General features: G+C 44.7%; 1 protein-coding gene across 1 annotated transcript in view; it reads right to left on the reverse strand.

Moving 5' to 3' along the window:
* CHD6 (chromodomain helicase DNA binding protein 6) overlaps nucleotides 1-13,527 on the reverse strand; it is a 169,964-nt gene that overhangs the window by 26,642 nt on the left and 129,795 nt on the right. The window contains exons 25-27 of the mRNA XM_037044086.1: nucleotides 12,683-12,786; nucleotides 8,326-8,455; nucleotides 6,661-6,721 (exon numbers count right to left, since the gene is read on the reverse strand). Of these exons, the coding sequence (XP_036899981.1) occupies nucleotides 6,661-6,721; nucleotides 8,326-8,455; nucleotides 12,683-12,786 (295 nt within the window). The remainder of the gene's footprint in view (nucleotides 1-6,660; nucleotides 6,722-8,325; nucleotides 8,456-12,682; nucleotides 12,787-13,527) is intronic.

Here is a 13,527-nt window from a genome sequence, read left to right on the forward strand (position 1 = left end):
AGGACAGAACTGGGAGAAGAAAACACCCAACCAGTGTCTTCAGCACAGGAGGCACGTGGTGAGAGGGCAACAGGCCTGCTTCTGATATTGGCTGTGCTTCGGTATAAGTCGAGCTTATTCTGTTATGTAATCTGTCCACCTCAAAATCTGGGGAAGCCATTCTCCATTTAATCTGCTTTTGATTATATTCTATTTAAAGTCCAGGTTTTAGGGGTTTGAAGAGCAAAATAAATAACACAGGCATTAATTTTATAAGTGAACCAAAACATGGTTCCAAAGGAGTTTTAAAACCTTACTGTAAGAAAACAAGTTATTTTATCAGCTCTGCTACACAACCCGGTGCCCAGAGCTCTTCAAGATCAAAGACCAAGTGCTTAAGCAGGTAGACTTTACCAGGACCAGCTCTGGGCAGGGCCTGGCCTGCATCTGGCCCATTGGCTGCCTTTTCATAGGAGCTGCTGCTTGGGGGAAGGCACATGCATGTGCAGCTGAAATGCTTTGTACTTCCGTGATTATGAAAAGAATACTTGATTGGGAAAAAGAATGCCAGAATATCGAGGCCACATCTAGTCTAAACTCTAACATCTAGTAGCTGTGAGCACTTGGCAAGTCCTTTAACTTCCTGGTCCCAACTGTGCTCAGCTCTCAAAGGAGGGCACTGACATCTGAAGTGTTTATCTCACACAGCTGAGATGAAAATCAAATGAAACAAGTGGAAAAAGTGCTTTGGAAAGAGTCAAGTTCTACATGAGTACAAGGTATTATTTTCATTTCTTTGGTACTAAAGTTATTTTCCATGGAAAAACATATCCCAAATTCCAGAGAAAAAGAAGTAACTGTCAGCTGGGGTCCAAATGGCAGAATTCAGGATGTTAACTGTCAAGACCAGAACCCAATTTCCTTCAGGCCTGGCGTCTGAACCTTCATGCTCATTTGCCTCAACCCACAGCTTCTCAGACTTTGGGGGAGATATGGAAACACAGCTTTGAAAATTAATTATTTCCTATTTTTGGAAAAGTGATGTAATTATTGCTATTACAGGAATCAGAGCTGATAGAAGCCAAAGTAAATATCCCTCGATCGCTGAATGAGAGCCAAAGGAAAAGAGCTGATGCGTTTCAAGCGGTGATCAGGAGAGGAGCAAAGATGACTCTGGTAATGGAGTAAGCGGGGCACAATGCAATAGTAACCTCTGTGATCCAGGATCTGTGCAATTCTAAGAGACTGATTCGCTTCACTCCTCCAAGTCAGAGAAAATAGTGCTTGAGGCCTGGTAAGGTTTCAGTCCTCTTATGCAAATGCAACGCAGACTTATGCTTCTGGGAAGACGCGCATTTCTTCACTCCTCATTCTAAGCACAACTATCCATCTCTGAGCGCTATAACACTAGTCATAAAACAAACATCCTAAGAAAACTTTGAAGGGTAAAGAGAAGGCAGATCATCTAGGGAGCTTGGGACACAAGGAATGACATGTGGTGAGTTCTCTGGGTCTTCTTCTTTGCATTATATATCCAAGATTTGGAGGTAAAGAAGCTGGCTACCCGAAAATGACAAATGGTGCAGACAAAACCAAAAACAAATGAAAAAAACAACAACCTCCCCCCCCCATCTTCCAAAAATGCCTGCTCTCGCAAAGGACCAGGGAAAGGGGAAGTTGAAAATACACAGAGTGTATGACAACACCCACTATATTCCAGTTCAATGATAAAGAAAAAGGTGTGGCTCAGGATGCCTATACCAGCAAAGGCTGAGTGAGGAATTAGACTTCTACCTTCACCAGGTTGTAGTAAGGAAACCCAGTCTCCTACTGGGGTGGTGTCAAAGAGCCAACAGGGAGTGGCACTTTCATCCCTGATGGTCATGAGACACCCACCCTCACGCACGATGCCAACAAAGATACATGGAGAGCTGAACTTCCGTTCCTGCCCAGCAGTAACGAGGAAACGCCCCCTGGGTGTCATCAGGGGCTGGCTGGGGACACGAACTTTTCTACTCCCACCTGATGGTAACGGGGTGGGGCGGTACACACTCACTGTTCCCCTGAAAGAGATGTCAGAGGTAGTCAGCCAAAACAAGTTTTAAATAAGATTCTGAGTCTCACAATATAATAACCAAAATGTCTAGGTTTCTTTCAAAAATCACCATACCAAGAAACAGGATGATCTCAAACTAAATTAAAAAAGATAATGAACAGATGCTAACACTGAAATGACGGAGATTTTATATTGGTTATCTGACAGAAGAATTGAAAGGAGTCATCAATGAGTAATCCTGAGTACACTCACCACTAATGAAAACAAAAAACTCAAGCAAAGAAACAAAATTCAAAGAACCAAAGGAAAGTTTTACATAAGAAAAATACAATAACCAAAAATATATGAATAAAAAATAAAGAACCCTCAATGGATAGGCTCGACGGCAGAATGGAGAAAGACAAGAATCAGTGAGTATGAAGACAGAGAAACAGGAAGAACCCGATGTGAATGACAGAGACAAAGACTGAAAATAATCAAACAGCCTCAGGGGCCCGCAGGACAGTACCAGAGCTGACACTGGTATCCTCAGAGACCTAGAGGGGCGGGAAAGGGCTTGAAGAAACAAGGGCTGAAAACTCCCCAAATTGGACAAAAGACACACACCTACAGATTCAAGAAGCCGAGGAAACCCAAAGAAGATGAGTTCAAAGAAATCTACACAAAAACATCACAGTTAAACTTCTTGAAAACTAAAGACCAAAAAAATCTTGCGAGCATCAAGAGAGAAGACACCTTGCCAATGGGGGGAAATCAATCTGAATGACAGTGGATTTCTCATCAGAAACCACACAAGCCAGAAGGAAGTGGCACAGGGTTTCTCAGGAGCAGAAAAAACACAACCGCCAACCCCGAGTCCCACCTACATCCAGTGACAATCTGGGTTGGCCAGAAAGTCTGCATGGCGTTTTCCATAAAACAAAGGACACATTTTTCATTTTCACCAGTAACTTCACTGATTTGGATATTCTGAGTATGTCGGCTATCTCCCGGGTGGGATAACATTGATTGTTTTCAATTAATGGCTCAATTTGATCGCTTTCGACTTCAACCGGTCAACCTGATGGTGGAACGTCATCCAGTGAAAAATCTCTGGCATGAGACGTCACAAACCACTGATGTCACAGCAGCTTCTCCACACACTGCACGAACCTTTTTATGCATTTCAGCTGCGTTTTTACCTTTCTTGAAATAATAAAGCATAATATGCTGAAAATGTGCAAATTTTCTTCCATCTTCAATATTAAAATGGCCACAGAAAAATTTACCAATTTTGATTTTTTTAAATGCATACCAATATGGCAGTTGTCACAACACAACCTAACAAAATTGTTTCAAATAAAGTTAAAGACAATTAAGTACTACTAGAGCCATCTCATGGAAAAAAACATGAACTTTTTGACCAACCCACTCTCCTTCAGGAAGGAAGGGAATATTAAGGCATCTCAGACAAAGAAAGACTAAGGGGACTGTCACCAGCAGAAATACCCTAAAAGAATGGCTACAGGAATTTCTCTGAACAGAATGGTTGGAACACCATGAAGAAGAAAGAACATACTACAAAAATATGGGCAAATAAAGTAGACTTTACTTCTCTTGCATTTCTGAAATTATATTTGACAGTTGTAACAAAAATTAAAACAATGTCTGATATGATCCTAAATGTATACAGAAGAAATATTTAAGTTGTATTATGAACTGGGAAGGGCGAAAGGTAGAAATTACTACAAGGTGCTACACTTCACCGGAACTGGTAAAATGAAGCTACTCGTGGACTGTGACGTAGTAGCTATATATAATAAAATACCTAGAATAACCACTAAAAAGCAATAAAGATACAGCTAAATCAAAAAGTAGCTGTAAAAAAATATTCAAGTAACCCAGAGAAAGGCAGGAAAAAGAAAACAGAATTCAAAAGCAGAGAAAAGAATAAAATGTCAGACTTTTGCCTGTAGCTCTCAATTGACAGTAACTACAAATGGCCAAACATACTGACCAGAAGACAGAGACTGGCAGAATGCATTAAAAAATGTGACATTTTATATGCTGTTTAAAGGGAACTCACTTCAAATATAATGATAAAAGTAGGTTGAGAGTAAAAAGATAGAAAAAGATATGATATAAACATTAATCAAGGAAACCAGAAGTAGCTCTAATAATATCAGATAAAGTAACTTCAGAGCATAAAAAACTATCAGAGACGTTATATAATGATAGCAGAGTCAATCCACCAAGAAGACATAAATCCTGGATGTGTATATACCAAACAACAGAGCCGAAAAATATGTGAATCAAAATCTGATAGAATTGAAGGGAGAAATGGACAAGTCCATAATTATAGTTGGAGACTTCAATACTCTGCTCTCAAAAACTAATGGAACAACTAGGTAGAAAATCAGCCAGGACACACAACTCCACAACAGTACCAACCAATAGAATCTAAAGTGACATTTAGCCCTGGCTGGTGTAGCTCAGTGGATTCAGCACGGGCCTGCGAACCAAAGGATCGCGGTTCGATTCCCAGTCAGGGTACATGCCTGGGTTGCAGGCCAATTCCCAGCAGGGGATGCACAAGAGGCAACCATACATTGCTATTTCTCTACTCTCTCCTTCCCTTCCTCTCTAAAGATAAATAAGTAAAATAAATCTTAAAAAAAAAATAAAGTGACATTTATACAACACACCACTGAACAACAGCACAATACCCATTTTTTTCAAGTGCCCATAGAACATACTAGATAGACCATATCCTAGGCCATAAAACAAACCTTAACAAATTTAAAACAATTGAAATAATACAGAGCATGCTCTCTGAACACAATGTAATCAACCTAGAAATCAAAACCAGAAAAATAATGGGTAAGTCTCCACTGGAAACTAAGTTATACATATCTAATAATCCATGGTTCAAAAAGGAAGTCTCAACAGAATTTTTTTTAAATACATAAACTGGAAATGGAATGAAAATATAGTAAAATTTGTGGGGCACAACTAGAGCAATGCTGAGAGGGAAATGTGCAGCACTGAACATACACATTAAAAACTCGAGAAAGTCTCTGATCAGTAATCTAAGTGCCCACCCCAGAAATCTAGATAAGGAGGAAAACAAAACCAAAGCAAGTAGAAGGAAGGGAATAATAAAGAGCAGAAATCAGTGCCATTAAAATAAGAAAAACAGGCCTGGCTGGTATGGCTCAGCGGGCTGAGGGCTGGCCTGTGAACTGAGGGCTGCCAGTTCGATTCCTAGTCAGGACACAGGCACATGCCTGGGTTGCAGGCTGGGTCCCCAGTCGGGGGTGTGAAGAGGCAACCTATTGATGTATCTCTCATACGTCTATGATTCTCTTCCTCCCTTTCTTCCCCCATCCCCCCTAAAAATTAGTAAGTAGAATCCTTTAAAAATAACAAAAACAAGAGAGCAAATTAATGCAACGAAGAGTTGGTTCTTTTAAAAGATAAAGTAGACAAATCTCTGGCAAGGCAAATGAAGGAAAACTGCCAATATCAGGAAATAGGGAATTTCACCACAAACTCTGCAGATATAAAAAGGAAAATAGAATATTATGAACAACTCAACACATACACATTTGACAACTCAGATGAAATAGATCAATTTCTTGAAAACACAAATTATCACAATTTATCCAATATAAAACAAACAACTGGATTTATACTTTAAAAACTCCCCCAAAGGGGTTTTCCAGGTCCAGATGTTTTCACTGGAGAATGTTACTTAACATTTAAAAAATTAAATTCTAGATAACCAATTCTAGACAACCTCCACCACAAAATAGGAGGAGAGGGCATATCCACTTCACTTCATGAGGCTAACATCACCTCGATCAAAACCAGACAAAGACAGCACCAAAAGACAACCATAGATCAACGTTTCTCATGAACAGAGATGCAAAAATCCTTAAGAATCTAGTAGCAAATGGAATTCAACAACAAAAACCATGCCCCATAACCAAGTGGTGTTTATCCAGGGATGTAAAGCTGGTTTGATATTTGAAAGTCAATCAAAGTAAACTACTATATTAATAGGCTAAATAAGAAAAATCACACAACCATATTAATTGGTACAAAAAATGTATCTGACAAAATTCAATATCCATTTATGATACCAGAAAATTAGGAATACAGGAGAGTATCTTCATCCTCAATAAAGGACATCTACAAAAAACCTACAACTATCATTATATTTAACGATGAAAAACTGAATGCCTAACTCCTAACATGAGAAACAAGGCAAGGATGCCTGCTCTCATCCCTCTCGTTCGACACAATGATGGATGGTGGGGGAGCAGAGGCAGCCCTAAAAGGACAACATGAGGGACCTCGGTGGCTGCGGCAATGTCAGGGCTGTTATCAAGGTCAGCACCCTGGTTCCCAGGTGAGGAAATGGGTATAAAAGGTACAGGGATCACACCTAGAATCTAGGTACCTCAAAGTTAAAAGTTTCTTCAGAATGAACACACAACGCAGTCTGTATGTCCATGATCTATATAACAAAATGTTGCAGAAAACACAATGCAGTCAGATTCCCCAAGACCAATGCTGAGAGGGGGACCCGTCCCTTCACACTACAGATGGCTGGGACGACCCAAACAGTGCGTGTGACTCACCGTCTGTTTCTGGAGGCCATCTACTTTGTCTTCAGTGTTGTCTTCTTTATCCGCATTGCCTCTAAATAAAAGTAAAAGCAAATAAATAAAAAGGCCTCATACAACACCTAGGAGCTCTTTGGCAACCAGGGTACATGTAGGACGACCCCCTAAACCACAGAGCATAAACAATATTAGTAATTCCCTTTCCTCACAGGCCTCAAAGTGTTGGTTTTCCCAATGTCCTAACTTCTATGGGCAAGGACCTCCACTCAGCTGAGACTTCGGCATCGACTCAGCTGTCGAGTAGCTCATCCATGATGATTCCATCAGAGAAGCAATCACCACCCGTCAAAGGTTGTCTGAGTACCTGGCTCTGATAAAAGGAGATGCTGCCGAAGGCTATGCAAACCGAGCCAGTCCTCAGGTGCCAACCCCCAAGCTGCAGCAGGATGAATCTCCTCACAGAATCACCTACTTTGGGCAGCGGTCACTTCCTCGAAAGGGAGCTCTGCCGAAACTTCCCAGAAAGGACATTTTGCCCTCTGTACCATCTGTCACATGCCTCTAGGTCAGACGCCTAATGTCTTCTCTCTTGTGAGATTCCTAACTATTGCTGATGTCTACCTGCTTTTCACAACTCCTTCTAAAATTGCCTTAGCGTATTCCAGTCTCGAATACTCTTGTCTTTGCTGCTCAGATCACGGGGACAGGAGAATCTCCTATTCTCATTGCCTGACCACAGGAAGAACAGCCATTCCACAAAAACGAACCCTATGCCACACTCAGGCACCTCACACTCAGGCGTGTTTTCCCTGATCCGGAGAATCAAACAACGCCAGCCACTGGGCATCTGTTAACATCCCCCGGCTGCATCTTTCCTCTCTGCCCACAGGAGACACCTCTGGGACAGAGGGTGTTAGCACAGCCAACGTGTTACGCAGGGCTAAGAACAGACGAAAAATCCATTTCACTCTTTTCTCAGCCTTAGCAGGTAGTACAGGGCTCCTGGAAATGCCACACTCTCACATCCAGGCCTGGCCAGGGCCCCAGGCAATGAAAAGCAATATAAGCCACTTTGGGGGAGAAGATCAGGTCAACAGCTTACCAAACACAAAGCAAAAGAACCAGTTTTTGACAGTTCATTTAGCTTTCCTTTGGAGGTTATGCCAACAGTAAATAAAATTCAGGCAGAGAGGAGGCTTCCACACTTTTTCACACACAATTCAGGAATAAGGCTTAGCTGCCATGGCCGTCAGGCAGTGGCTCCCAACCCCACCTTAGCCACGGACCACGCAACCCTTACACGGTGCTGGGATTCCAGCTGAGGAATCCCAGAGTCGGGAAGCTGCGCTTGTGACTCTTCTTCACTTTCTGCCAGGCCCGAGAGGTCTCAGTTCTCCTTTGAGCCAGGCAAGAGATGAGGACAGGGAGCAGCTTGGGGAACCCACGAAGGACAGGAACTGGTTCCTGGTTCAAAATGCGTCGGGTCAAAGAAAAGGCCTGAGGTATAACAGGGTGTAACCAAAGCAGCCACCTTGGAAAGCCACCCCGGAATGGCAAGATTTAAGGGAGAAGCCAGACTGTGAGAAAGAGACTGTCAGTGTGCTAGACACATGTGGGAGGGGTCACAGAGTCATGGCATGCCATGTTACATCCCAGTGGGCCTATGACGCAGCCTCTCACCTCTCGGGAATGTCTGAGGTCCCATCCGCAACACCCTGTTCTGCAGACAGTGACTTCTCATCCGGCATCCCAACCTTCTCCAGGAAACAAAGTGCTGGGTCAGCCCGCATGGCATTGTACCGCTCGTACCCTGCTCGGGAGCAATGCGAAATGTCCACAGTCAGGCCAGAACTCACCGAATCGGCCTGGGGCCCTGCACAGTCACTCTGTTCCCCTTACTAAGTAAAAACAAAACAAAAGTACTCATTAAAGATGAACTGGATCTTTTAAGGTATCCTCTCAGATGAAGAAGATCCTTGAGTTAAAGTAGATCCTTCTGGGCAGTGCTTGGCCAGAAGTGAAAGCCTGTATTAACCTTGTGTGTCTGACACACAGGTGCAGATACAATTCTCACTCGTTTGCTTCTCTGGACAGAAAGGGAATCAGGCAGTTGATTTTACAATTTCTTCCTCTCACCCCCCAACTCTGGACACCTTGCTGCTTCCTGCAGAGGCCTTGTTTGCTTACAGTCTAATTTTATCCCATGTGTGAAAAAGGGAAGCCGAACACAGTGATGGATGCTAGGGATGAAATATAAAGAGGACTGTGGCTGTTTAGTAAATTAAAATGGGTTTGTTGCCTCTGTATTCACCTAAGTATAAAATCCTAAATCCACTGGCCAGGGCTTTGGAATTGCCCCTCATCACATCCTCAAAGTCAAAACCGATGGAAAGTTTTTGAGAGAGACCTCAAAAGGGAGGCAAAACAATGAAAAAATAACACCTTTACTTTGATAAAAAGTCCATGCACAATAATTTATTTCACTGAATCCAGTGTATGTTATCTTACACTGAGACACGATTTGGTCATGGAAAAGACCCAAATCTACTTCATCACACTGGCCTGGGTGGGAACTCCTCATGGGCACCAAAGCCCTGCCCCTGTTGCTCCTAGCAAACAGTCAATTTCTAGCTCTGTCGTATGCACAGAGACCCGTCACACGTGATGGAAGATGCTATATCTCACAAGAAACAGCCGGGGTGGGTGGAAAGAACAGACTTGATTTTACTTTGTTGGATGTCATTTTCATATTGTTTTTGCTCTGTCACTGCTGACACAGCTCTATCCTCCACCATGCAGGCAGCACCATTTTTCTCTGCGGAGTTACAGTGCTCATTTTTTAACCCAGTGACTGCTTTATCTCGATGACAGATGCTGCCCACATGAGACATATGACAGGAGGCGCTAGGGTGCTTTATGTTCTTTAGTCACTTATTCCATAGGGTGATGATGGACATAGGATCACAGGCTGCCTGAAGGGCAACAATCCAGCCAGGAGAGGATCTGATTTAGACTCTGGAGGAGACTGGGCCCATGAAGCCAACCACAGCCATTTGTTTAACAAAGTCTAGGCTGATTCAATGTTACCACCCAACTAAACAAGCGGGCCCAGTCCTATCCAAGAGGGAGCTAGTACACATGTGTGGCTCAGGACCAGTCCCCCAGCACCCGGTTCTCCCCATCTTCATAGGGTGTCCGCTTAACTCATTATATACTATGATGTGCGCCAAGGGCACACTGCACACAGCACCTTCCTGGCATCTGCCCCTCAGCCAAGTTCACCTCAACTAGCAGTCTGGGAGAGTATGAATGGAATGAGCAATGCATCATCTAAAGGTCTCACAGGTGTGCTCGGGAAGTCCTAGGAATTACCTTACACTCCCTCTGATCCCCCCAAAACCCCTGCTTCATAGAGCAGAGGAGTTTCAAATTTGAAGTGGCCTCAGACCTCACCGAGTTGACCAGATTAATCTCACTACCCTACACCCTGATCAGGGTCACGAAACTCGCAGGTGTGGCGCCAACATTAACCTGCCTTTCCTAGGACAGAAAGGGTCTCGGGCTTCCTCGGCGTCCTGCCCTCTTTTACATCCTCCTGCCAAACTGTACCTGTCGTCATCGTGTACTGACCCTCTGCGTCCCAAGTTACACTTTTTACCTTAAAGACGTACGACAGTGGCTTTGCCGTACCAGGTTTCCCCTCGTTTGGCTATTGGTATTTGCCTGGAACATCTGGTCTCACCCTCTGACGTCAATCTCATTCTACCTCCCACCACATCCCTCTTCTGGGTCCCCACTGCCCCATCTCTCAGGAGCACACTCCTCTAGCCTGCTTCCCCGGGCCAGTCAGAGAGCCTCTCCTCGCCCGCCTTTCCTGTAGGGGCTCGTTTCCTGTGTCAGTGTGGGTGTTAAACGCCCAGACCCTCTGCCTCTGGTCTGCTGTCCTACCAACTCCTGAGCTTTCGTCTCTCGCTTTAAGTGACCTCTCCATTTGGGGACTGCCTTTATGTCTCTCAGGTTCAGGCAGGTAGTGCAACCCCGTCACAATTCACTGAGGCTTTCTGTATGTCTGCGGTCAGGGTGCTGGGTTGGGGGAGGGAGAGGAGGCACCTAAATTCTGTCTGCCCTGCTGCTGGGACTACAGGTGTGTCCTCTGACACCACGTCGTCTCAGTCAGGGATTTGGCAACGTGCTCCAAAGCCATCACTAAAATGAGACGCAGGGTCAGTAGACTTTCCTGCACACACCAAGTGCAGATGTTCCAGAACGTGGTCGCCTCCAGCAGCCTGTCTACTTCTAGGTTCTCTCCAAAATTAGATTAAACCAGGTTTCAATTACACTGTAGTCCCCTGTGCTTAGTAGGGAGGTCACATGCTGCTTCTTCCCACTTCAGAGTTGAGTTCTAGCCCTGTACTACCTACCCAACAGAGGAGCCACACATGGCCACTTTAATGAAAATTACACAAAACAAAAAACGCATCGCTCATTTCTATTAGCTGCATTTCAAGCACTCAACAGCCACCATCCCCTCTGCAACAGGCCTCGGGGCGGACAGAGGGCCTTCTCGTAACCACAGGCGGTTTGGTGGCAGCCCTGTTCTAGCCCGGCCCCAGTGGTCTGACAGAGAGCTTCGGCAGCACAGGCCTCGATCCCGAAGCCTGCACTTGAAACCCCAGCATCCCAGTTTTGGGGGGACTCCTCATTAAAACATCCTTCGGTATCCAGGGGAGTTTGGTTCTAGGATACCCCAAAGGATACCTAGATCCGCAGACACTCAAGTCCCTTGTTTCAAATGGCATGGCATTTGCATATAAGCGATCCTTGCATAGATGCCACAGCAGGATTAAGCACAGTACTTGGCATATGGCGAATTCAAGTTTTGCTTTTTGGAACTTTCTGGGTCTTTAAAAAAACATTCTTTATCTGTGTTTGGTTGAATCCATGAATGTGAAGCCCGAAGATACGGAGGAAATGCAACTGGTGAGCCTGTAAGAGCTGAAGAATTCTCCTCACGGGGTGTTAGAAAGTTTACATTCCAAAGGCGAGTGACAAGCAACAGTGCATCAGCACCAAGCACTGTTCTAGGCAGGTTACCTACAGCGTCTTATTTAACCTTCCAACGACTCTCCCGGTCTGTCGTTTTGATGGTATCCCCTGTGCAGGTAAGTAATTTGATCACAGATGTTTAGGAGGTGCCCAAGGCCAGCCAGCCAGTTAGTAAGTGGCAGAACTGGCAGCAAAAGCCAGGTGTAACAAACCCTTCCCTCTGTAAACCCTGCTACCCAGTGTAAAATTCCAGTAAATTCGCCAGGCAGAGAAGGTGCACACCAAGCACACAACAGTGACTGTCACCTGGCACTTTCATTACTCGTCTAACCGTCGGCTGAAAGCAAGGGCAGGTGCTCGAAGCAGTGCCGGAAGTGACAGACAGGGCATTTATTTCTGCTTCAAAGCTGCTCAGAAATCTCTCGGTCCCCCTCGTCTCCTACTTACCATATTAAAAAAAAAAAAAGGAAGGAAAAGGATGACCACACCATCTTCAAGTCTCAAATTTTACACCCAACAGGGCAAACCAGAAATATGGAGGTTATCTGGAATGACCTTAGAATTCTGTGTACATATGAAATGCTAAAACCTTAACATTTCCCTCATTTATTCCTTTCCATAAGAAAAACGAGGTGTAAGTGAGAAAAAGAAGGGACAACTATAATAGCATAAACAAAAAAACACCATTTAAAAAAAGAAGGAAGAAAACAATAGGTGCCACCTTGCCAGAAGCTGGGATGCCAGGAGCAGAAGAACATGGGGCGGTCCCAGGCCCGAGGGTGCAGACCTGTGCGTGGAGGACACAAGGTCTCCATGGCCACAGCCACCCTCACAAAGCTCCCCACTGACCTTATCACTCACTGCGATTTCATGGCTCACATTCACCTGGTTGAAATTCCAAGAGGGCAGAGGTAAGGCTCTACCTTCTAAGGGACTTGCAACAGGACTGTGGAGTTTTGAGGAAAGGGGAGACGTTCACCGAAATACACACCATGTTTGAACACGCCAATCAGAAGAGACTTATCGGCCTCAGCATCCCACCAATCCACCGGGATCTCCACGTAGTCAATGTCGGGCAGAGGCACCTCCAGCTCCCTGTGGAAGGAAGGGTGTAAACTCAGGGTTCCTTGAACACTGACAGAAAACAACATAAGAGCTCCTGGCTGGACCCTGGCATTAAGCCCCATGCCTAGTTACATGCTTAGATGCAAAGTAACAAGGAGGCAGAAAGCTGTGGGCCAAGGTTTCTTAAACAGGGCTTTCTGTCGGGCTCACCTAGCGGGCTATCCCCGCATGTGTACTTGACTTCTAGGCTCCACCTCAGACTGCCTGACATACCTCTTGGAGAACTTAGTAGGTCTGGGGTGGGGCCTCAGGACCTGCGTGTACAAGGTAGTTCTGATGTGCGCCTTCAGCTGAGAACCACAGCAAAATCCATCTACATACTGTTTATCTGAAGGGAGAACACCCCTTGATTGATTTAATTTATCCACGATCAAGTGCTGAAAAGACAAGTGTCCGAATCATCTTGGCACAACATGTAGAGATATCAGGCACGATCTGAGAGTGGGACAGTGGGTTTGGTACATGCAGGGACGTGAGGAGAACCCTTAAGAAGACAGAGGCCACAGGTCTGCAGGGTCAAGAGTGATCGCATACTGCACTGCACCTAGCTGAGGTGAGGCTAATAACTCACCCTGCAGAGCAGACGCGAAGGGATTAGCAGGCTTGTACCATCAGCCCCTCTCTGAATTCTGTCCTTGTTCTGAGAGCTCACGCAGACTCGAGACTCACTGTCTTCATTTGTCTGGACACGGGGGAACATCTACCTGCAGG

The sequence above is a fragment of the Sturnira hondurensis genome, unplaced genomic scaffold (assembly GCF_014824575.4).
Source record: "Sturnira hondurensis isolate 20B ecotype Veracruz unplaced genomic scaffold, ASM1482457v3 Scaffold0004136, whole genome shotgun sequence".
In the NCBI taxonomy this organism is placed as follows: domain Eukaryota; kingdom Metazoa; phylum Chordata; class Mammalia; order Chiroptera; family Phyllostomidae; genus Sturnira; species Sturnira hondurensis.